The sequence below is a fragment of the Heterodontus francisci genome, chromosome 20 (assembly GCF_036365525.1).
Source record: "Heterodontus francisci isolate sHetFra1 chromosome 20, sHetFra1.hap1, whole genome shotgun sequence".
Lineage (NCBI taxonomy): Eukaryota > Metazoa > Chordata > Chondrichthyes > Heterodontiformes > Heterodontidae > Heterodontus > Heterodontus francisci.
The window spans coordinates 63133336-63158983 of NC_090390.1; the positions used below are offsets into that span (position 1 = coordinate 63133336).

Sequence of the window (25648 nt, forward strand, 5' to 3'; positions counted from 1 at the left end):
GGAGTTGTGGATAGTGTGGAAGGCTGTTGTAGGTTGCAACGGGACATTGACAGGATGCAGAGATGGGCTGAGAAGTGGCAGATGGAGTTCAACCTGGAAAAATGTGAAGTGATTCATTTTGGAAGGTCGAATATGAATGCGGAATACAGGCTTAAAGACAGGATTCTTGGTAGTGTGGAGGAACAGAGGGATCTTGGGGTCCATGTCCATAGATCGCTCAAAGTTGCCGCCCAAGTTGATCGGGTTGTTAAGAAGGCGTATGGTGTGTTGGCTTTCATTAACAGGGGGATTGAGTTTAAGAGCCGCGAGGTTATACTGCAGCTCTATAAGGCCCTGGTTCGACCACACTTGGAATATTGTGTTCAGTTGTGGTCGTCTCATTATAGGAAGGATGTAGAAGCTTTAGAGAGGGTGCAGAGGAGATTTACCAGGATGCTGCCTGGACTGGAGGACATGTCCCACAAAGAAAGATTGAGGGAGCTAGGGCTTTTCTCATTGGGGCAAAGAAGGATGAGAGGTGACTTGATCGAGGGGTACAAGATGATGAGAGGCAAGGATAGAGTAGATAGTCAGAGACTTTTTCCCAGGGTGGAAAGGGCTATCACCAGGGGGCATAATTTTAAGGTGATTGGAGGAAGGTTTCGGGGAAATGTCAGAGGTAGGTTCTTTACACAGAGAGTGGTGGGTGCGTGGAATGCGCTGCCAGCGGTGGTGGTAGAAGCAGATACGTTAGGGGCATTTAAGCGACTCTTGGATAGGTACATGGATGATAGTAGAATGAAGGGTAGGTAGTTAGTTTGATCTTAGAGTAGGTTAAAGGTTCGGCACAACATCGTGGGCCGAAGTGCCTGTACTGTGCTGTACTGTTCTATGTTCTATGTTCTATGTTCTAAATATGTAGACAAATCTGTGTGTGCAAAAACTATAGGACAATAATAGCTGGGGATTTCAACTACCCTAATATCAACTGGGATACAAACAGTGTGAAGGGCACAGAGGGGACAAAATTCTTGAACTGCATTCAAGAGAACTTTTTTAGCCAGCACGTAACAAGCAACAAAAGGGAATGCAATTCTAGATTTAATCTTAGGAAATGAAGCTGGGCAAGTGGATGAAGTAGCAGTGGGTGACCATAATAGTTAGATTTAGCATGATTATGGAAGAGGACAAAAATAGAACAGGAGTAAAAATTCTAAATTGGGGGGGGAAGGTAAATTTTACAAAGCTGAGAAGTGATCTGGTGAAAGTGGACTGGATACAGCTACTTGAAGGAAAATCAGTGGCAAACCAGTGGGAGGCATTCAAAAGCAAGACTCTACGGGCACAGTGTAGACATGTCCCCACAAAGATAAAAGGTGGTACTGCCAAATCTAGAGCCCCCTGGTTATCTAGAAGCTGACAGGGTAAAATAAAACAGAAAAAGAAAGCTCATGACAGTCACAAATAACTCAATACTTTAGAAAGCCTACAGGAGTATAGGAAGTGCAGGGGTGAAGTAAAAAGTGAAATTAGAAAAGCAAAGGGGGGACATGAAAAAATATTGGCAGGTAAAATCAAGGAAAACCCAAGGATGTTTTATCAGTACATTAAGAGCAAGAAGATAACTAAGGAAAGGGTAGGGCCTATCGGAGAAATACAAGGTAACTTATGCATGGATGCAGAAGATGTGGGTAGGGTTCTTAATGAATACTTTGTCTCTGTCTTCACAAAGGAGAGGGATGATGCAGACATTGTAGTTAAAGAGAATGAGTGTGAAATATTAGAAACATTAAGCATTACGAGAGAGGAAGTACTAGAGGGTTTGACATCCTTGAAAGTGGATAAATCACCAGAGCCAGATGGTTTGTATCCCAGGCTGTTAAAGGAAGCCAGGGAGGAAATAGCAGATGCTCTGAAGATCATTTTCAAATCCTCACGAGGTAACTGCGAGGTACCAGAGGACTGGAGGTATGCAAATATCGTATCATTGTTTAAAAAGGGTGCGAGGGATAGACCAAATAATTATAGGCCAGTCAGTCTGACCTCGGGGGTGGGCAAATTATTAGAATTGATTCTGAGAGATAGGATAAACTGTCACTTAGAAAGGCATGGCTTAATCAGGGAAAGTCAGCATGGATTTGTTAAGGGAACGCCATTTCTTACTAACTTAATTGAATTTTTTCAGGAAGTAACAAGGATTGATGAGGGTAGTGTAGTGGATGTTGTCTACATGGATTCTAGTAAGGCATTTGACAGGTCCCACATGGCAGACTAGTCAGAAAAGTAAAAGTCCATGGGATATGGGGGAATATGGTGAGTTGGATCCAAAATTGGCTCAGTGACAGAAACAAAGAATAATGTTCGATGGATGTTTTTGCGAATGGAAAGCGGTTTCTAGTGGTGCTCCACAGGACTCAGTGTTGGGTCCCATGCTTTTTGTGGTATATGTTAATGATTTGGGCTTAAATGTGGGAGGCATGATTGGGAAATTTACTGATGACACAAAAATTGGCCATGTAGTTAATAGTGAAGAGGATAGCTGTAGACCCCAGAATGATATCAATGGTTTGGTTGAGTGGGTGGAAAAGTGGCAAATGGAATTCAATTCAGAGAACTGTGAGGTAATGTACTTGGGGAGGGCAAACAAGGGAATACACAATAAATGGGAGGATAGTGAGAGGGTTAGAGAAAGTGAGAGACCTTGGAGTGCATGTCCATCGGTCCATGAAGGCGGCAGGACAGGTAGATAGAGTGATGAAGGCGGCAAATGGAATGCTTTCCTTAATTGGTCAAGGTATAGAATACAAAAACAGGGATGTAATGCTGGAACTGTATAAAACGCTGGTTAGGCCACAGCTGGAATATTGCGTACAGTTCCGGTATCACATTACAGAAAGGACATAATTGCTCTGGAGAGAGCACAGAGGAGATTTACAAGAATGTTGCCAGGGCTTGAAAATTGCAGCTATGAGGAACAATTGGATAGGCTAGGGTTGTTTTTCTTAGAACAGAGGAGACTAAGGGGTGACTTAATTGAGGTGTACAAAATTATAAGGGGCCTTGATAGAGTAGACAGGAAGGACCTGTTTCCCCTAGTGGAGAGGTCAATTACCAGCGGGCACAGATTTAAGGTGATTGGTAGAAGGATTAGAGGGGACATGAGGAAAAACCTTTTCACCCAGAGGGTGGTGGGTGTCTGGAATTCACTGCCCAGAATGGTGGTGGAGGCACAAACCCTCAACTCATTTAAAAAGGTACATGCACCTGAAGTGCTGTAACCTGCAAGGCTACAGATCAGGTGCTAGAAGGTGGGATTAGAATGGGCGGCTAGTTTTCTCATCCGGCGCAGACATGATGGGCTGAATGGCCTCTTTCTGAGCCGTAACTTTTCTATGGTTTCCTTTGGTTATATGGCGATGATGGTGGAGGGGGGTGTGGGTCACCACAGAGCTTTGCCGAAGCCAGGAAGATCGGGCCTGGCAATCCCAGTGTCGGGCTCTGTGGTGGGGGGCTGCTGCGTCAACGATCTTCTGGCATGCCCACCACCCCCCCCCACCCCCACCCTCCACGGAGCCCGGCCTTGGGAGCTCAACAAAATTCAGCCCACAGGTTTCCCAGCGCCGGGTGGTTAAGTGCCCGAGCGCTGCTGACATGTGCCATCGGGGCTCCGAAAGGCCGGGGCGGGATTCCCCTTACCCTTTCAGCTCAGCACCGGGTGCAACTAAATCCAGCCCCAGGGGTGTATGCTATGAATCACTTTTCTCTTGATTTGGCTAGAGACTAACTTTAACTAAAGGCAGCCAGTCACATGCACAAATCTGTGGCATTTTACAATAGCAACTTAAGATTATACTGTAGAAAATAGAGTTAAAATTGTAGCACTTCTGTGAGATGGATACTGAAATATTTAAAAATGAAATCTGTTCTGTTAAGCTGGAAAGTTTTGTGACTTCTTAAAGAATTTCAATGCCCCCACGGAGACAGTGTCAAACATGTCAGAATTTTAAATTAAATTTCAACAAGGTTGCAAAGTGCTGCCAAAGGCCTCAATAAGTTGTTTCAAATGTTAACTGAACTATGAATAATGAAAGAAATTTAATGGAGGAAAAAACTTGGTACCAAAAAAGTGGCCAACTCAGGAAATGCTGACAGACTTATTTTAATCAGAAGTGGACTTCATTAAAATATTGAAAGCAACATTACTTAATGGCTGGATGGTGACTGGTAAGAATTACATTATTTAGCCTGCAGTAACTCTAATTTGATGTACAATTCCCTTATGCATTGGGATGTTTTAATCATTTGCACTGAAATACACACTGATAATTATTCACACAATGAACAGAAGTGCAAGTATGTAGGAAGTCAGTAAAATATTCCAAAACAGGCCATAAGCATGACATAACCGACCCTGATGTATGAGCAGGAATTTTTTTTTAAATTATTTCAAAATGTAAGTTCAAAAAGGCCAAGTTGAGGCTGGTGTTTATCCAAGTATCTGAGCCTAAGATTGCTCAATTCCTAAATGGCCTTTGATTAGCAATGACTCTAAATAACTGTTTAATTCCACCCTATTTACACCTCTGGCAGATATTAACTTTAGTCATTTCCAGAGCCATTAAAAGCAGTGATACTTACATCACTAATAATTTCTCTGGAAGCTTTGGCAGCTTGGAATGGAATAGCATCCAAAAGTAATTTATATCCGCCATCTCGTAATTTTGTCCATGACTCTCTGTAGCGGACCTTTGAAACAACAAATGCATTTGTGAATAAATATGTGACATATTTCCATTGCTTCCTTTTCAATTTTAAAATCATAAATGATTACACCACAGAAGTGGCGATTCAGCACATTGAGACGGATTTTTGGGCCCTGCCGGGGGGGGGGGGGGGGGGGGAGAATGGAGGTGGGCGACGCCCGAAAATACCAGTACCGGCTGCTGTCCCGGTTTCCCAGCCCCGTTCCCAGCACCAGCCATTTTTGCTGAGACAGGTTCGGGGTCAGCAGGGCTACCTGCCTCCACACAGCGAGTAGCTGATTAGGCTCATTAAGAACCTTGCATAGCCCACCTAAAGGAGACCTAGAGGTGCACCACATACCACACTGTAGAGGGGCTCCCCCAGAACAGTGGTGGTCTGGCTGTTGTATCATGTTTTTTAAATATAAGTTTGAAACAAGTTGGAGAGAGGGCACCTCCATGTTGAAGCACCCTCTCAGTTACTTACCATCCATTGCAGACCGCTGCACCTCTCAAACTGGAAGGCCTCTGATTGGCCTGCCATCTTTGAGAGCCCACCCACCGCCCTTAATTGAATGGAGAACCTGTCTCCATGCCAATTAAGCAGTAGCATTCGTCAAAATCCCAATGAGCGACTGTTTCCCCGGCAGGAGTGGGGGGCGGCGGGGGCATATTCGGGACTGAGAAACAGTCCTGACTTCTGTTTCCCGCTCCCATAAGGAAAATCCGGCCCATTGTGTCTGTGCCAGCTCTTTGCTAGAGAAATCCAAGACCAGTGCCAACTTCCAAAATATTGCTTCTTGTTAATTTTTTTCTGCTAGTTACCTCCATCCACTATTACAAAAGAATCATTAACTATTTTTGCTTGAAATCTTTTGCTAAAATGTATTTTCATCCTAATTTAAATACAATCACAAACAAAATACCTTCTGTTTTTGAAAGTTTAGTAATCCAATAGAGAGCTGCATAAAGGAGATGACATTAAATGCACAAGCTTCTAATCAGCCAATAACTAAAAACAGAGAAAGTAATAGTTTTCCTACAGTATAGCTACTCCTCCTAATCCCACTTTAAGCTGGGTGCCAAGCAAACACTTATGTTCATTTATTAAGTTTTACAGTGTTGTCCTTCACGGTCCCACCAGCCAGGCTTAATTAGCCTTTTAGTACACTGATACAAATTGTTTAATTTGCTCAGGGCTTTGTATCATTTTAAAAAAATACTTCTTTTTGTGAACCTTCTGCTCATCTAAGTAAGAGATGTTAGTGCTGGGAAATGGAAAACTCTCCAATCCTACTAACCATTATCAGCATCAAGGACATCCTGGCCAGAGTAAAACCTCCTCTCTTCTGCCCTACCTCAAAGACACATCCTGCTGCATCAGTATAACATTGCTCCAATGCTTAAACAGGCTGTGCTATGGTGTCTCTTAATCAGATTGCCAATTTAGTGACAACACTCCTGGGAAGCATCGAGATGTTTTAGTGCGTTAACATTAAAACGCTCTCCTGGATGATTTCCCACCTTCTACTGTCCATAAACTTAAGCTCATCAGAAACTCTGGTGCCCATATTACAACTCGCACCAAGTTCCACTTACGCCTCGCCCCCGAGCTGCTCCCAGTCCAGCAATGCCTTTGCTTTAAAATTCTCATCCTTGTTTTCAAATCCCTCCATGGCCTCACCCCTCCCTATCTCTGCAATCTCCTCCAGCCCCACCACCCTCCAAAATATATGTGCTCATCTGATTCTGGCCTCTTGCACATCCCCAATTTTCTTCACTCCACCATTGGCCACCATACCTTCAGTTGCCTAGGCCCCAAGTTCTGGAATTCCCTCCTTAAACCTCTCTGCCTCTTTATCCCTCTCTCCATCTTCAAGACACTCCTTAAAACCTACCTCTTTCACCCACTTTTCCTAATTTGTGGCTGTCAAATATTGTTTGCGTAGGCTCCTGTGAAGTATCATAGGATGTTTGACAATGTTAAAGGTGCTGCATGAATGCAATTTGTTACTGTGATATAAATGGAAGTTGTTGTTGAATTAGGCAACAACAAAAGGTACCAAAACCTGCCCTTATACTAACAAGACGGAATTTCATCCCCTCAGTGTAAATTGGATTTGAACCTAAGTCCCATATATGAAAGGTCCTGCATAAACTACATCAGATTTATCATTTATGTACATGGGTAAATAAGAATCAAGTACTTTTGTGTCTTAACTGTAGTATATTAGAATTAGATTTGCATGTAACTGTTATAGATACAGCATGGTTTGTAAATCTTGCCATCACATCACCACCGGCTGACATGAAATTGGCTGATCACTCATTCTACTCCGATATTTGATTGTTAGTTTAGATAAACTAAGCTAGTGACACATTGTTAATAGTAGATCAACAAATCGGTTCTTCAATCTGTTTCAATCTTTGGCCAATTGAGGAATATTTATCTCATGTTAAGTTTGAAGAAAATGTAAATTAAGAATTTTTATCAAATTTCCTTTGTCATCTGGGCCACTGGTTACAAAAATGACTATAATTTTGATCAGTAGCAAGCCATGTGATCAGATCAACTTGCGACTTAATGTTATATAAAGACGACTAGGCTCTATTCAGAGTCTCACCTCACTGATGTTCATAGCATTAGCTTTAGCCTGAAGAAATTCTGGGAGGTCCTTTGTCAGTGTGTAGTGATGTTTTACATTTTCTCCATCTTCTCTGTACAATCTCTGTCAAATAAAATAATAAGCTCCATTTTAATATGTATCTAGGGCAACTCACGTTCTTGGTAGGTGGGAGCAGGATCATATCTTGTAAGAGAAATATGCTAATAACATTATTGCAATTGTACACATCCCACTACCAGGATATTAATTAAATAACAAATTATGTTCTTTCCTCCTTGCCAACAACTCAAGGGACAGGTTGTCACAAACCTGGAAACTGATTGTGAATAATATTATTATATGAAAGCTTAAAACATTTGTACCAATTTCATTTTTGCACTATTTTAAGACAAGTGTTAACCTTTTTCAAATTAACAGGTTAACACTTCAGTTAAAATAGCAGAATGAGAAATTTGATCTGAGCGCATTCAGGATTTGTACAATAACACTGTTTACAATATTTCCCAGGCTTATAGGCAAAGTATAATTTGTTCTTTAATGAATATTCATTCTGTATTTTGACATGTGGAATGGGTCATATACATTTATGCTGTTAGTCATGTGCAATTTAGAAACTGATACCAGAGTTCCTGCCATTAAATCCAATCAGTCAACACGAGATACATCATTTGGATAGAACAGTATTAGTTATTTATACAACAGAAACATAATACCAGTTCCAAGTGCATGTGAGCAGTTTAGGGAATATTATTATGGAAACAAATCATTCCAAAACGATTAGATCTTGCAAAGCTTTCACAATAACCTACAGAATGCATTTGTAGAAATTGATCACATAATGGTGCAAAGAGAAACTGTTATCCTCTGTCTTGCTATACTAGAAATTAGCCTGCTCCTATCACAGGAGCACATAGTACTTACTAGGATTCATTTGGCTACTGTCTCATTGGAAAGAAAGACTAAGGGGGCAAGTCTTTTTGGAAGAGACATTTGGGTTCGGTGCAATATCAGCAACGTGAAAGAAGTGCTCACCAAGCATAGCAACCGACAGGGCTAAACTACTCACTGTATGGCGGAACAAGGTGCTAAAGAGCCTATTCTTATGTCCTATGTTTTGCACCATTTCCTTTCACTAATAGAAGTGCCAATAGATACAACATTTACAAGTTACAACTGAATGTTCATGAAAAAGTTATTAGGCAGGTAGCATGTGAGACATATGACATATTAATAACATTAAACGGCTTACATCCAATGCCTGGTTATAACTGATCTTGGCTTGTATCATTTCCGGAGAGTCTGTAACACTTGTAAACTTCAGGGCATATGGATGCTGACGATATTTCTTCTGTTAGGGACAAATTTAAAATCAAGAATGAGTGTCTCTTTAAACATTAGTTGACTCATATATGCTCCTACTCAATAGATTTCTAACTGTAAATCTTGAGAACAGTTTTCTGTATTTTGTTTGGCACTTCCTAGAATATCTTTTTTCGCACTAATGTAAGCTCAGACAGACTTGGGATACTGTCTCAATAATATCAGTGGAAAAATATTGCCAAACTTAGATATACGTGAAAATGAGTTTGCCAACTTCAGCATTTGAGAACTGGGGCTGGATTTTGTCAGCTAGCTCCAAAAATGGCACGCCAAAGAGCCGGTGCAATCTCAAGCACGGCAGTTCATCCAAATAGCCGGGGCGGGCCCTGCCCCCACCTCCCCAATCAAGTGAAAGGGACGGGCTGTCCGTCCCTGGCAATGGTGTCAGCTGCCTGTGTGCAGGCGTGATGCCATATTTAAAGGGCTGTCAGCCCTACCGGCTTATTTAAAGTATTTAAAGACAGACTGAATAAAATTCAATAAATATATTTCTTTGCCCACCCCCTCACCCCCAATAACAATGAAATTAACTATTTGCCCTTTCCACCCAAAACACTTACCTGTAACATCTGACCTTCCCCCCCCCCCAAACTGCACATAGTTTAAGTTTCAACCCTTCCCACCATCCCTACACCCATGACATTAATTTGACACTGGTTCCCCTCCCCACCGCCGCACTGATAAAGTTACCTCCTCCCCACTCCCCACCAGTGTGGCACCTCGTTTCCCCAGAGGGGGATCTGAAGATCACGGCAAGCCATCAATATTAAGGGTAAGTACATGTATGGTGATTGTGGTCCCATCGCCGAGCAGTGGGAGGACCACCACAGTGACCCCGCCGGCAGGAGGACCAGGTTGGGACCTGCCGGCGCCGAGGTCCATGGCATACTTCATCCAGGGTCATCTGCAGGCCCCCCCCCTCCACGGATCCCAACATCGAGAGCTCCTTAAAATCCAGCCCCTGGTGTGGGGAATTAATTGGAACCATTAGATTTAACTTGTACCAGTATAAATATTGTTGATAATGTTAGAAAAGGTTTTGCATTTATCCAACTCCTTAACACATCTCTTTAAAACATCTCAAAGTATTTGACATACGGGGCTGAACTTTATGAGTGCGCCACAAATCGAGACAGCGTACTCTGATGTCGACAGCATGCCGGCGCGCAGTGGCTGCCGCTGAGCCCCCGTGATATTACATGTGGGGGCTCATTTAAATGGAGGGGACAGAGCGGCCGCCCCCTCTACATTCTATGCTTCAACCCCTTAGAAGACATTTGAATTTTTAAAGCAACGGTATTTTATATTGGCCTTAAAAAATTAAATGAAAGCTGGAGGCCCTTCCCCACATCCCCAAATGTTTTTTGAATTGGCCCATATGACAAACATGAACTTTATTCCCACCCTGACCTGCCTCCCCCATCCCCCAAGCTTATCACATTTGCCCTTCAACCCCTTCCCACCATCCCCACAACCAATAAAAAATGTTTTCTCTGCTTGCCCCACCCCCCCACCTGCCCGGCCCTGATAATTTCACTCCTTCCCCCCCTACCCACCAGTGTCTCACCTCGGATCTCCAAACGGAGTTTCAAAGGCGCGCGAGTTGTGGCCGGCGCCCATAATATCGGCATGAGATGGCTTCCGGGACCAGGTAGGTTTATTTGTGTCTTGTTTTAATTCATTTTAATATTTAAATGAAGGCCCCACCGCCAAGCAGCGGGGGACTGCTGCACCAAGAACTCGCCACCGCCCGTAAAATGCGCGGAGCCTTCTCGTGGATCGTGGCAGGCCTCTCCCACAAGTATTTTACGGGCCCCCCCCGCCACACAACCCATGATGTCGAGGGGCTGGTAAAATTCAGCCCACAAGGTTCACTGTCATGCTTGGTCACTGTTTTTATGTGGGCAAAGAGAGTCATTTTATGTACAGTGAAATACATGAACAAAAATAAGGTAAATGATCAGTTTAGCTGGTTTGATAACATTGGTCGACGAAAAATGTTGATCAAAACACTTGGAAAATGCCCTGTTCTTTGAAAAGTGTGATGGGGTCTTTAATGTCCACCTGAATCATAAGAATAGGCCTATGGGTCTTTGGTTTAATCTCTCCTTCAAAGAACAGCATTTTTAACATGCGGCACCATCTCAGTAGTCCTGAAGAGGAGCTTGAAGCCACAGTATTTGAGTCGGAGTTGAGATATTTCCCAATCAGCAAGGCTGACAAAAGGGAATAATACTACGTTAGTTATTTTAACACAAGCATCGTACTTTTGATGAATATGTATTTTCAACATGGTGAGCAATGACAGTGTTAAACAATGGATTATATTTTCACTTTTGTCACCCAGTTTCAGATTAAGGAAAGCACAGCTACCTCCTAATGCACAGTGCACATTTTCCCCATTTCCCACACCAGGTGCTCATATGGCCACTCTGGGAGAGACTTCATATGATGCGCCATTTACACAACTTGTGGAAAGCAGCATTAAAGGGAAGCTGAATCTAATAGCTCGGATTTTGCAGTTGTAATGATGGTGAAACTATCAGCATTTGCCGTCATTACTCTGTGGGCTGAATTTTACAGACTCCCTGACAATGGGGGTCGTATTGGGGGAGGCCGGAAAATGCCTCCGGGAGAGGGTTGCCAAGCACCCCGAGGCTGGGAAAGCCCAGCCCGACATTGCTGGCTGTGGCAAGGCTCGTGGTGGCCCCCCTACCGCTCGGCGACAGGACCAGCGATTAAATATTTAAGTAAAGTAAAATAGATGAAATAATTACACTTACGCTCCCACCGTCTGTCCAGCTGCGATCTTCGTGCCGCTAGCTGGCACTCCCACACCTTCAGATCGCTGGCTGGGGAAACGAGGTGGATCACTGGTTGGGAGGGGGGAGGAGGCAGGTTTCTCAGTGCTGGGGGCCAGGGTCAAAGAAACATCATTGGTGTAGGGGATGGAGGGAAGAGTTTTAGGTTAAAGTTTGTGCACTTTGGGAAGGTCAGGTGGTTAAAGGTTTTTTTTTGGTTAGGGAGAGGGCAAATAGTTAATTTTTTGTTTATTGGGGGTTGTTAGAGGGGTAAAATAAGTTTTTTAAATTAACTGTCTCTTTAAATATTTAAATTGAACGGTAGGACTCGAAGCCCTTTAAAAATGGCGTCAGCGCCTGTGCACAAAGCAGCTGACGCCATTGCCGGAGATGGACAGCCCACCCCCTCCAAGTCATCGGCGGGGGTGGTCTGCCTTGGCTATTTAAATGAGCCGCTGCACTTAGGATCGTGGCAGCTCCGCAATGTGCGGCCCATGCGGGCGGGCCACTATTGTTTTCACCCGCCACTGATTTCGGCTGCAGGGGTATAAATTTCAGCCCTGTGAAACAGACAGCAACTTCTGTCATCCGCAAATGCACAGTTAAATGCATAAATCCAGAAACTGCTCCTCCACGGGATGCACTGTTGAAGTCTTCACAGATGGAAATCTTAGACATCACTTGAATTATGCGAACTTTTACTTTTTGCACTGTTAGTCTCATTGTAGAAACTCTTGAAAAAGCCATGCCTCGTTGAATGAGGTGCAACTGGGTTTTTAGCAGTGTACTAAGTCATAAGTACCACTGAACAACCTTTCTGGCTCTGAAAAACTAACTTCAGAATTGTGGAATGTCAAACCTCTCCATTGTGGTTAAAAAAATTTCATAGCTTTTCAAAATAAAAATGACTTTTTTAAATTTTGTTTGTGATATTTCAACTTCTGCCTTACATGTGTATGTCTTAATCTTTATTTCACTCTCTGTAAAACCATTAAAAAGTGAAAGATAATCAGTGCTATTTACTTCCTGATTTGATATCTGTGAGAATTTTTTAATGTGATTGGTGGCTTAGCCTGCTTGTTGACATCACTGTTGCTGGACCCCTATAACTTTTTTTATTCATTCGGGGGATTTGGGCGTCACTGGTTAGGCCAGCATTTATTGCTCAGCCCTAATTACCCTTGAGAAGGTGGTGGTGGTGAGCTGCCCTCTTGAACCGTTGCAGTCCTTGTGGTGTTGGTACACCCACAGTGCTGTTAGGAAGCAATTTCCAGGATTTTGACCCAGTGACAGTGAAGGAACGGCGATATAGTTCAAAGTCAGGATGGTGTGTGGCTTGGAGGGGAACTTGCAGGTGCTGGTGTTCCCATGCATCTGCTGCCCTTGTCCTTCTAGGTGGTAGAGGTTACAGGTTTGGAAGGTGCTGTTGAAGGAGCCTTGGTGAGTTGCTGCAGTGCATCTTGTAGATGGTACAAACTGTGCGTCGCTGGTGGAGGGAGTGAACGTTGAAGGTGGTGCATGGGGTGCCAATCAAGCGATCTGCTTTGTCCTGGATGGTGTTGAGCTTCTTGAGTGTTGTTGGAGCTGAAAGTGGAGAATATTTCATCACACTCCTGACTTGTGCCTTGTAGATGGTGGACAGGCATTGGGGAAACAGGAGGTGAGTTACTCGCCACAGAATTCATAGCCACTGACCTGCTCTTGTAACCACAGTATTTATGTGGCTGGTCCAATTCAGTTTCTGACTGGCCCCATGAAATTAACATTGAGAAAGGTGAAATACGAGCCACAGAGATCACTAGATCGTTGTGGGAAGCTTTCTTCAAAGTCAGTGGAGAACAGACTGCAACTCTGGGCCACAATCTCTATAATTGTTTACTGACTGGTGGTGTTGATTAAAAGGAGACATTTATCACACTTACCTCACTGAATAGTTCTCCTGCCTTCTTAGCCTGCTCCGCATTTAAAGAACCACTGGTTATCCATCCAACACCACGCATCCAATTCAAGTCAGACCTGTACTGGTTCTGATAGATTTCAGAAAGTAATAGCATATTAATATTCTCTGACAGGATTCCAAAATACTATATAACACTATACTCTGGGGTTCAAACACTGCCTCGGAGATTACAAGAGTAACTCAGAGTATATCCTGCATACTCTTGCACTCCTCTGTTAGTTCAGACTCGAACACTTAGTTGAGATTTCTCCAGGTGATACATTCAACAAAACGGTTGGCATGGGTACAAAATGGGATTTCCTGTTTTTTACTCATGCTAATTTTTTTGCTAAAATTATCAAGAGGAATATCATCCATCCTGCACCACAGTTCCCCCCATCCCCACCTTTAGTACTTTTGGCCAAGATTTATTTTCCGGCTTATTCTACTAGAACACCAAGAGACAGGCATTTGTCTTAAGCTTTCGAAACAAGACAGCAACAAATGTTGATGACTAAATTAGCAGGCAACAATAACAATGTGCGTCATCAGAAAGCAGCAGACTTCGGCTCCATCCACTTATTTTAACATTATGAAGTAACTATTTTCCAGCATTCAGTGATCCATGACTGTAGTTAATGAGTCATGGACATGACTTTAGGCAACAAGCTTTAAGAAAGCTTGCCGTATAAATAATAATCAGCACTTCATAACCAGCTGCACACTTGACTTAGTTGTCTTTAATACTCTTGGCAGCTTTTGTGCAATGTGATGACAAGAGTATGTTGCAAGGCAGGAAACAGACTTTTATTTGGCTTAGAGCTTCTAGTTGTGATGACTTTAAAATGGAATAGAACAGAAAACTCTAAATAAACTGAAATACTATAATCTTATTTAATTGAATCCATGTTTTTATCAGGGTAATCTTAGTACTGTCAACATTTATGAGGCATTACAGCTTTGTATGTGTGGTAAGCTAAGCCAAACAAAAAGGTTGCATATAATTAGGCTTCAAACAGGAAGGATGATTATTCTTCAGAGGAATCAGAGCATGGGGAATATTTGCTCGGAGTAATGATGTGCATACATTAGAGATGTGTACAAGTGAGCTTTCCCAGTGTGCTATCTTGCTCATCGTCTACATGTAGAATCATGGCTATGAATTTTTTTGTTCTTATTTTCCATCAGATCAGTTTTATGAATTTAGCAACTAGTACAATGTGACTCAAATATGTCAAGAATATGTTGTTCAAATGTGATGAAAGTCACATATAATATAGGCGACCTCTTGCTTAAATATTCTGACTATATCACTGTAACCCAACAATACTCTGTGATGTCAAAAACGAGATAGAATTTAAATGAAACTTATTTTCACTATATAGAAATATATTACTACAATCAAAGAGGACAACAACTGGAATCAGAAACATGCTGCTTACATTACTTTGCAGAGCATACGCTCTCTTAGCCCATTCAATTTTCATATCTCCAGGTAGGACGGTATATTGATGAAATCGCTTCTTGTAGTCCCTGTCAGTGGCCAGGCTCTGAGCCTGTTTTGCATGTACCAATTCCAGCATATCCATTGTGAGGTAGATCTTTGTCTTGGTTGCCTCAGATTTCTTTTTGTATTCAAGGTCACTCTGCAACTTGGAAGCTTGGATAGAATGAGCCATCTGACAGTCACCTGCTACCTCCTTAACCCCGATCAACTTGCCCTTTATCTTTTCATGCGCCTCCCTGTACTTGACCTGTTAAAACATTTTATAGAATGGTGAATGAATGACTTTTTTGTCTTTGTTATCTGCCTAAGACAGTGGGTGTGCTAAAAAAGAGAAAAGATATTGTACGCCTGACAAAGTATTTGCAAAGAAATCTTGCAATGAAATTAGGGCAGATATTTATCCAAGCAAATATGAACTCATTCACTAGTTTTAGAGAAATCCTTACTGTTGTACATCTACTGACAACTAAGATTTTTTTCCAGTCTGTGTTGTGAAACAATGTGACAAGGTTATCATTTGGAGGGAGAGCTTCCCTCAAGCATAAATAACTTCGTAGAAATTCTCCCAGTTCTTTCTTATTGTTCTTCACCTACTGTCAGCTGAAAGTACAATCTTCCTAACCTTAAAGAGAAAGCTAGATTCATGTTTCAGGTGGCACCTTTCATCAAAACTCTGATCAATTCAGAGTTCTGCTCAACCATTCCAATTTAAACCTAAACCTGTCTTTCAGATGCTGAATGACCAATTGTATTTCTGCAATTTTTGGGTTTTGTTACAGATTTCCACCTTCACAGTTTTTATTTTCCCTATTTCCTTTGTACTTGTCTAATTCTTATGAGATACTCAGTTATGACATTATACAATTGTACACTAAAAATATTTTTATATGACCTTTTGCCAGGAAATGCTACTTGTACAAAAGATCTACAATACTGTGAAAATTTGGGGGGTTTAGATTAAAAACATTCTCTACACAATGGAGATTTGTGGAGGAGTGCTCAACATGATCACCTCAATTTTCCAATCAGTTTATTTGAATGTGGACGTTAAATCATTCATTTGAACTGGTGAGATAATTATACCGATTGGAATATCTAAGCTATTAGAGCACTGAAGATATTTGGCATAATATTGTTAATGTTTCTCCAGTTGACCTCATTATTTTGCTTCTTTTAATATTGCAAAGTTCATAAAATATACAACTTACATCACTTGCAAGATCTCGTTTCGCTTTTGCTTCCAAAATTGCTATAGTATCCAGCCGCAGTTCAAAGCTCTTTTCTTTTTGAGCCTCCCAGTCACTCTTGTAGATTTTCTTGATAATACACAGATTATAAAATAGTTTCAGCTAATAATGTCCTTTATTAATTAAAGTTCAGTTCATTCAGGTATAGAAAAAAAGCAATGAGGGCTTCTGATTTGCACCAGTTGCTGTCTCAACTTAAAATCAGGGGGAATTTCCATGGGGATTCTCCCACTGGTCTACTGTAACTATGGTTGTAGATCCATGGTTATGCCATTTCTCCTGTGTTTCCACACTCTTCTACTGAAGTTGTGGTGAACGAGCAGAGGAACCCCTGTAGGAATTCACTCCTCAGATGTATTTGTGCCAACTTGCCTCCAATTATAAAATTTAATACTCGGCTTCAGTGCAGGAACCATGTTCCATGATAATTAAATTGGCCAGTTCTGAAATTGAGCCAGAGCCATATTTTCCATATCATTTTGATTCTGCTTATGCAGAAAAGAAAACACAAGTACACTTCCTTACTCTTGGACTTTATTTTATTTATCCTTGCAAGGACTTGCAACTTATTTTCTCCAATTCTCTGATCTCCCTCTGCCTTGCATCATGGGTGGCCAAGGGTATTCTTTTGTTCTAGGGTATGGTGCTCTAGTAAAGCTTTATTTGTGCATTGAAATTGATCAGATTTCTATCTGTATAATGTTAATTTATATGTAGTTCTCATAAGTATACTGGTTAATCTCCCATGGTGTTGCTCATAGGAATGTCAATTTAAAAGAAATTCCTTCTGTAACTATCCCAGTGCTTGTCTCCCAATCTTAGAATTCATTTTGATTTCCCTTACTTTGTCTTTCCCTCATTCTGCCTCTCTTCACAAAAATACCTTTCCTCTAATTATCACCTCTGCTTTTATCCCAACGTTCTTGTGCTTCAAGCATATTGTTCCTTTGATACTTAAAATTAAGGACTGAAATACCGAGACGGCAATTTATTTGATGAACTTTTGTAGCATGTAAATTAATTTCTTTTTTAAATCAAGTACAGTAGGTTATAATCCTAAACTAGGAATCCAGAAGTCATGAGTTCAAATCCTAAAATGGCTAGTTGTGGGCTGGCACCAGATTATTGTAAAACATCAACTGGTTCATGAGTTATGTTCGGGGTAGGGAGCCTGCTGTGCCAATTTGTGACTCTAGCCCTGCACCATATGAGTGACTCTTAATGTTTTCCTAAATAACCTAGCAACCACTACATTATAATACCACCACCTTCTAAGAGCATCTAAGAACAGGGACAAAATGCAGCCTTACTAAGTTCACCCACAGCCCAGGATCAAATAATAAGGACACACTTAAACTTCAGGGGGTGCTGAATACCATTGCTTATTCTCCTCACCAGCACTAAGCTCAATTGTAGCACCCAACCAATGCAACATGTAGCAAAAAAAACTGAACCTGTGCCTTATAACCTCAGCTTTGTAACTAACTGCTTTACTTACATCACTTAGATACTGAGCATTTGCCTTGGCTTGTCTGAACAATGGCTCATCTTTGCTGATGCTGTACTGATGACGACTCTGTTCACCTGTTGCCTTGTATGTTAGCTGCATAACATAGAAGAATAACAAAAGAATGGACTTTGTCTCTTAAAAAAAATGGGATAGATCATTATTAGTTTTATTAAATTCTCATATTGGCTAAGATACGGTACATGTAAAATTTTTGATTTTAAAAATGCATGTCTTGAAATATACCCATACATATAACTATCCAGACTATATTAGTAAACCAGTATAAGACTAAAAAATAAAAACATTTTAATAGTATTTCAATAATTATTCCTCCAAAGTTGTAATAGCTGTAAAATCAAAAAGGGAGAAAGCTATTTTAATCAGTACAATTTATACAAAAAGCATATTTTTATCAAGTTCTCACAATTAATTATTTTTTTCGTGTGGTAGAACTTCCAGCTCTATCATATTAAATAAATTAGAAATGCTTCAAAAAATTGTTGTAAATATTATATAGTATCTGTTATTATAATATACTCTTGGGCTTTTAACTTTACATTTCCAAAATTAAAAATTTGCAGCTTCCAGATGATTTCTTTTTAACTATAGTTTCCAAACAGCCATGATGGAACAATGACTTCTAAAATAAAATAGCTCTTGCTGAGAGCAGAAACAGTCCACTGTACCTGTTGAGCGAGTAAATGCCATCACCCTTAGCAATGCCACCAGCAGGAGCTAGTTGGTACTGAAGTTAACATTCCATTATTTTGCTTCCTTTGTGTGTCGATGATGACTAAATTATAATTTAGTAAAGGCAAAAATTGCAAAATTTATGGGCACATAAAATGCACGAGGTCTGCAGTAATCTGTTTTCTAAATGCCTTTATACATTTTCTTTTATGATATTCAGCATTGTAGTGTGATATTTTATCATAGGAAGAGGAATAGGCCATTTAGACCCTCAAACCTGTTCCACCATACAATGGGATCAGAGCTGATCTGCCACCAATCTCTACATATTTGGCTTTATCCCATATTCCTTAATACCTTTGGTTAACAAAAAACTTAGCAATCTCAGTTTTAAAATTACCAATTGATCTCAGCACCATTTGCCATTTGCAGAAGAGAGTTCCAAATTTCTGCCACTCTTTGTGTGTAGAGGTGTTTCCTAATTTCCTTCCTGAAAGGTTCTGGCTCTAACTTTTAGACTAGGTCCCCTAGCCCTAGACTCCCCAACCAGTGGAAATAGTTTCTCTCTATCTACCCTATCAGTTCCCCTTAATGTTTTAAAAACTTTGATCAAATCTTCTTAGCTTTCTAAATTCCAGGGAATACAACCTAGTTTGTGAAATCTCTCCTCATAATTTTACTCTTGGAGTCCATGTATCATTCTGGTAAACCCATGCTGCACTCCCTCCAAGGCAAATGTATCGTTCCTAAGGTCGGGTGCTCAGAAATGCTCACAGTACTCCAGCTGTGATCTAACCTGGGCTTTGTATAGCTGTAGCATGACTCCTACCCCCCTGTATTCTAGTTCTCTAGATGTAATGGCCAGCTGCTGGTGCTAACTAGGTTTAGTTCTCCAGGAATTCATTTCTAAGTGATGTTTGAAGCATTGAAAAATAAAGAGGTAAAAAACTCAAAATCAGAAGCTATTAGATGTTTGGAAGTAAACACTCAAACTTTTTTTTCATACTTATCCTGTTTGATCAGCTTTGTATATGGTGGTGGCACCCATCACTCTTTGAAATACAATGTTTTTTTTCAAAAATGATCTCTCAGCATCAATGCGGTACTCACATCACTTTGCAAATCTTGGCTCTTCTTGGCATGAATAATCTGTGGAGTGTCTGCCACACTTGTGAATTTTAATGCATCAACTCTCTGTCTGTACTTTTTCTGCAGTTAAGAGAGTGCAATTTAATATCTGACAATAGTGAAATTGGATTTAAAGCAAGTAAAAGATCAATTAACGTTAACCAAATGCATGCTAGACTTCAGTGTTAAAAACTACTATTAAACCAAATCAATGGTCACAATCTCTTTCCTTATATTTTTGATTGTGGCCACTTCAAACAAAAACAGTGTTAACTGGTCATCTCACTTTTTCACTAAAAACTCAATGTTAAATGTTGGTTGTTGGGACCTGATTTTTCACCAGTGAGCTCACTAACACCTAATTTTTAATTTTCCCTTTTCAGTATGATTTCTTTTAAAATAAACTTCATTCACCTAGTTGCACTTGTATTTCATATCAGCCAGTTCTCCAGCCTGCCACTGCAGCATAATAAGCAGTCTATCTGCCAGATAGGAATGGAAAGTTGTCATACTGTCTTGCTGATAGCTGGGCTTAATTCCCCATGGCAGATGAAAGACAGTACAAATATCATTCTCCACTTGCTTATGTTAGAAACAATAAATGAAGGTGGAAATTCAGATTACCCTACACTAATATTGCTAATTTATTGTCTTTTACACTGCCTTGATCCTTCACTAAACTTAACATTTAGGGGATCAGAGCCTTGGCAATAGTTTTTTTTTTTAAACCATTGTCATCAGATTGAAAGCACAGGAACCTGTATCTAGTTACTGTGAGTAGAAAAATATTATGACCATTCTGCAGTGCACGACTGTACTTATGGTGCAGTACAGTTCCCTTACTGTCACAGCCAATTTCAAACTGTTTATGTAGAAAAATAGGAGCTTATAAAGTGCAGAAGGACACAAGTAAGAAAAAGGTCATCAAAATTGAATTGAGAAGATGCTGCAAGAAAGGGAAAAGTCACGTTGGCTTCAGAAATTTGGTGAAGAAGAAATCTGTGCGAATAGCTAGACAACAAAAGAAAGTAATGTTGGTTACACTGAGGGAAATAAAGGGTTAATTCAAAGAATTCACACCTACGACCGGAATAGCAGGTTAACCTGCCAGTAACCCTGCCATTTTCATTTTATAAAGTTTTGCCAAACTAAAGACTATCATCACAAGGTTGCTGAAGGATTAATAAAGGACAGAGTACTCCCGAAGATTATTACCAAAGAAAAACATCAAAACAAACTCTCAGATTTACTGTCAGGTTAAGCTGCTACACAAAAACAACACTAATTTCAACATTCATAATTCAGTTGTGGCCATTGTGTAGTTGTACCATAAATCTCTAAGTTTTCTTAAAAGAAAAACTTGTTTATAATTCTCTGGGATAAAACTGAAATCTTAATCAAAACATATGTTCACTAACCCTATTTGTGCATTTTCTGTTCATGCCTATGGAATGTGGAACTCCATCTTTTATGAATAATTCTGATACTTCATCAATCAGCCCAATTTGCATTAGCTGTTTCCAGATGAAAGCATGTGATACAATCAGGCCTCTGTTCCCTTTCTTAGTTAAGGCAGTGAACGGACAAATGTAAATTGATTTGATCACTTTAAGAATTTAGTATGGGTATCAGTCAGCATGCTGTTAAAATGAAGAATCTAGTAACTCATAATGGTTTTAACTATGATCTAATACACGAGAATGCAGATATTCAAATCACTTCCCGAACAACTGCCATTTCACAACTCCTGATTTGAAAACATACATACTATAGCAACCAAATCGGTTTTTAAAATGCTTGTGATATTGTAAATTGCAGGGGATTCACATTGACTATTCTGATGAAGTATCCCATCTGAAATATTAACTTACCATTCTCTTTGAAATGCTGACTGACTTGCTGTGCACTGCCATTATTTTTTGCAGTTATGTTGTTTTTATTTCAACAGCATTTTCTTTAACCTGACCCGCAAAGCCAGATTTATGGTCTGGCGGTAATTAAAAACCAACCCCCATACTGTATTTGGGTCCCACTCCATTCTGTTTAATCCACATAATTTCATGCTTTATATTAAATTCACTAAGTTCACATATGACATCTGTCAGGTTCGACAACTACAAATATCTCCATGCTTCACAGACACTTAACATTAATCCAGGAAAAGTTTATTAGCTTTCAGATGCGACTCACTTTACTACTCTTACGTCCAGCTGTTGGCAATTCAACAATTTTTGAATTGAGCTTGTTTGTTCTTACCCGATAATGTATATTATGAGAAGTGATTATCATCCATTTAACAGATTCTGATTTTGTCTTACCCACAGGGATGCAGAAATTATTCATTTTATATCAGATCTATGACATCAGTTACATGCTCCCAAACAATGTTATGTTAGTTGTTACTTATCTCACTATACCCAGGTTATTATTTCATTTATATCACATACTAAGGCTATCCTGTATATATCCAATAAATAAATGCTGGTAGTTTATTTCTTTCAATAACCTGGAGACACGTAGGAGCTTCATTATTATTGCTGAATCATGACGTGTCTTGTAGAGCATGACCAGTCCCTGGTGGGCCCAGAAGAGTGATCCAGGTGTGGAGTGAAATCTCACTGTGCAATATTAATAACAAACTTGATAACACATTTGTACACAATTTCTCTGACTGTTATTATGTTAAAGGTGCCAACGCATTTAAAGTAAACTCTAACACTTTTGTTAAACTAGCCGATAAAGGAAATTCATATGAATGCATTAATGTGTTAATTACCAATACTGTACATGCACAATTTCAAACCATTTATCAGTTATGATGGCACAGCTTTAACTGCTGGCAGATTGTAAAATAATTGCACGTGAGTTCCCACGAGCAAGCAGCTGATCAGAATTGCAATCAGAGAAAATTATTCAGTCCAGACTAGTGTCACACAATTAACAGAAAATTACATGTTTAATTCTGGGCCATTTATTTTCTCACCTCACTCAGAATATCCCCGGCTTTCCTAGCCTGCTCCACATCCAGGCTTCGCTCTGCCTCCCATCCTACTCCTTTCATCCACCTCAGGTCTGCTCTATACTTATTCTGCAGTTTAAGAATGTAAAAAATAATCAGCTTCTCTGTTAACATCTTTAAAGCTGTCAATGTGAACAAAACTCAGTTGATATACAGATATCATTGTCTAAATTGTGCAAAAAATGATCTTATATACAATATTCAAGCTGTACTATGGGGCCTATCTCTTACACCACTGAAGTCTTCATAAAGGCATTTATAGAGAACATATGCAACTCCTTGTACAGGACTACCCTATGCAGATCATTATTTGATCCAGCCTGTGCTGAGTTAGCTGATCCTGTCGGTGATAAGGTCAATACAATGGTCTCAGCAACCCTACAATAGCAAGGTTTCTAGTTCTTAAATACCTTCCTGTAAAGCCTGCTGAAAGATATGTGTGCCACAGTCAAGTGGCTTGTCAACACTCACTGTCTAGCTTTACACAAGAAGAACAGCCACTTGGGGTGAGCTATCTGATGCTGGAACTATACCCAGACATTAGGAAAGGCAGGAAGGGGAAGCAACAGGAAAATATATTTACTTATGGGGACATTCATTTTATTTAATAAAATAAGATTGTATTGAATTTCAGTTGCTAAATACGAGAACAATATTCTTCAAACAGCATAATATTGGTTTCAATATAAAGAAATAAATTGGTTCAGTCCCTCCTATAAGTTTAAAGCAAACCGCTTAAAATATTAATTATATCCCTTCATTAGCAGCATAGGTCAAATAAGCAAGGCAGCACAATTCTGCATCATCTTGGCCCCACCTCACTCTGTAGCCCATAGGCTTTCTTTGCCCATTTTACTTTCATGTCTTCTGGCACCAGTGTATACTCATGGAGCCTCTTCCTATAATCCAAGTCACTGGCCAAAGCTTGGGCTTTCTTGGCATGTGTCAGGTTCACCATGTCCAGTGGCAGGTGGAATTTGGTGTTTGTCTCTACAAAGTTCTTCTTATACTCTATCTATTTTAAATAAGAATAGTTAATCGTTTGAACAATAACAACAACTTACATCTATGTAACAGCTTTAACGCAGTGAGTGCGAAGGCACTGAGTCGTGAACGACATACGTCCGCCTTAAGGTACATAGCATTTTGGAATAATGGTGCATATTCTTAGGTATGTGCTTTCTACAGTAATAAATTAACAGTATATTATTAACCAATTACCAGCATAACAAAATATTCAACATATTGCAAATTTTGCTTCAATGTATTAGATAAAATTCTAGCTTTTCTAAAAAATAGATCAAAGATCACAAGTAGGAAAAATATGATGCAATGTCAGTTGGCAGGGAAATTTAGTCCTCTGATACCGAACGTGCTAATCCATAATGATTTTAAATTGCATATTGAACTGAAGTAAATAATGGGATTTTGATTTTTCTTATCTAATGTACCTCACTGCTCATCTTGGAAACCCGCAGAGAATGCAGAGTTTTCGAATCATACACTTTGCTTCTCATTGCTTTGCCCTTGGTTTTCTCATATGCTTCTTTGTATTTTATCTTTCAAACGTCAAGGGGGAAAAAAAGAATTAAATTAAAACATGTCGCAGTCAGCTGGTGATAAAGAGCTAAAATAAATGACAAACACTTTCTCAATCTTGTAGGTCTGGAAATGATATTTCTGTGTCTCCTATTTTGACAAGGCACCAACCCATTTATTTAAGCGAGTTTAAAATAGTGGGGAAGGAAATGTCATGCAAAGTCATTAACTGCTATGCACTAAAACCACAAACTAGGTTTTTCTATGGTGTACCATGTGCAAACCACTTGATCCAAAAAATGAACCCAAATGCTTGCAAAATTTAAAATAGGCTATTTTTCTAGAAATCATTGTTACAATAACAACTTGAACTGATATAACACTTTCAACATAGAAAAACATCCCAAGGCACTTCACAAGGTTGTTAAGAGGGAAAAATGGACACTTAGTGAGAAAAGGAAAGATTAGGAAAGGTGACCAAAAGCTTGGTCAAAAATGCACTAAAGGGGGAGTGAGAGAGAGCAAGCAGATTAGGAAGACAATTTCAGACCGAGGTGGGTGAACGCATGGGGCTGGATTTTAAGAGCCCACTGTCGCTCCTGACAGCGAGTTCCACCAAACAGCAGCCTCAATCTCCCGTGCAGCGGCTCATTTAATAGCCGGGGCGGCCCGCACCCCCCCCCAAAAAAGGAAAAGGGGGCGGGCTGTCCCTCACCGGCAATGGCGCCAGCTGCCTGTGTGCAGACGCTGGCACCAACTTTAAAGCACAGCCAGCTCTGCCGGCAAATTTGAATTTTTAAAGTGAACCCCCCACCCCCTCAAAATTTACAAAATAAAATTGTAACACCCCTTTCCAACCCCCCAATAAAAATTACAGTATTTGCCCTTCCCCCCACCCCCCCCTAAAACACCTACCTTTGAATTCTGACCCTCCGCCCAAGACTGCACTAAATTGAAAGTTCACCCCTTCCCACCATCCCCTACACTGCTGGTGATTATTTGACCCCGTCCCTCCTGCAGTAAAAATCTTAACTCCTCCCCCTCTTCATCAGTGTCATGCCCGCTTCCCCCCGACAGCGAATTGAAGACGCGAGAGTGCCGGCCACCGCGCCCAAGATTGTGGTGGGCCCGGAAGATTCATGGTAAGTTGATTTAAATTTATTCATCTCATTAATTTAAATATTTACATGCAGGTCCCATTGCCCAGCCGGGGGGGTTGGGCAGGGGATGAGGCTGCCACGGAGCCTTGCCACCGCTGGGAGGATCAGGACAGGCGCACCCGGTGTCAGCCTCCATGGTGGGCCTCTGCTGGAACGATCTTCCAGCCTCCCCCGTCACGGAGCCCGATGTCGGGGGCTTGGTAAAATCGAGCCCACAGTCACTAATGGTGAGGCTAAAGGGAAGGAGTGACACACAAGAGGCTAGAAAATGAGGAATGGAGGGGTTGCAGTGCTGAAGGAATTTACAGAGATAGGCAGAGACAAGGCCATGGAGGGTTTTGAACACAGGGCTGAAAATTCTAAATGCAATGCATTGGAGG

The 25648-nt window shown here is 40.6% G+C and overlaps 1 protein-coding gene across 1 annotated transcript in view; it reads right to left on the reverse strand.

Moving 5' to 3' along the window:
• nrap (nebulin-related anchoring protein) overlaps nt 1-25648 on the reverse strand; it is a 120005-nt gene that overhangs the window by 46480 nt on the left and 47877 nt on the right. The window contains exons 16-26 of the mRNA XM_068053373.1: nt 24021-24128; nt 23387-23584; nt 22534-22638; nt 19533-19631; nt 17721-17825; nt 16184-16291; nt 14911-15222; nt 13452-13556; nt 8598-8696; nt 7346-7450; nt 4618-4725 (exon numbers count right to left, since the gene is read on the reverse strand). Coding sequence (XP_067909474.1) covers nt 4618-4725; nt 7346-7450; nt 8598-8696; nt 13452-13556; nt 14911-15222; nt 16184-16291; nt 17721-17825; nt 19533-19631; nt 22534-22638; nt 23387-23584; nt 24021-24128 — 1452 coding nt within the window. The remainder of the gene's footprint in view (nt 1-4617; nt 4726-7345; nt 7451-8597; nt 8697-13451; nt 13557-14910; nt 15223-16183; nt 16292-17720; nt 17826-19532; nt 19632-22533; nt 22639-23386; nt 23585-24020; nt 24129-25648) is intronic.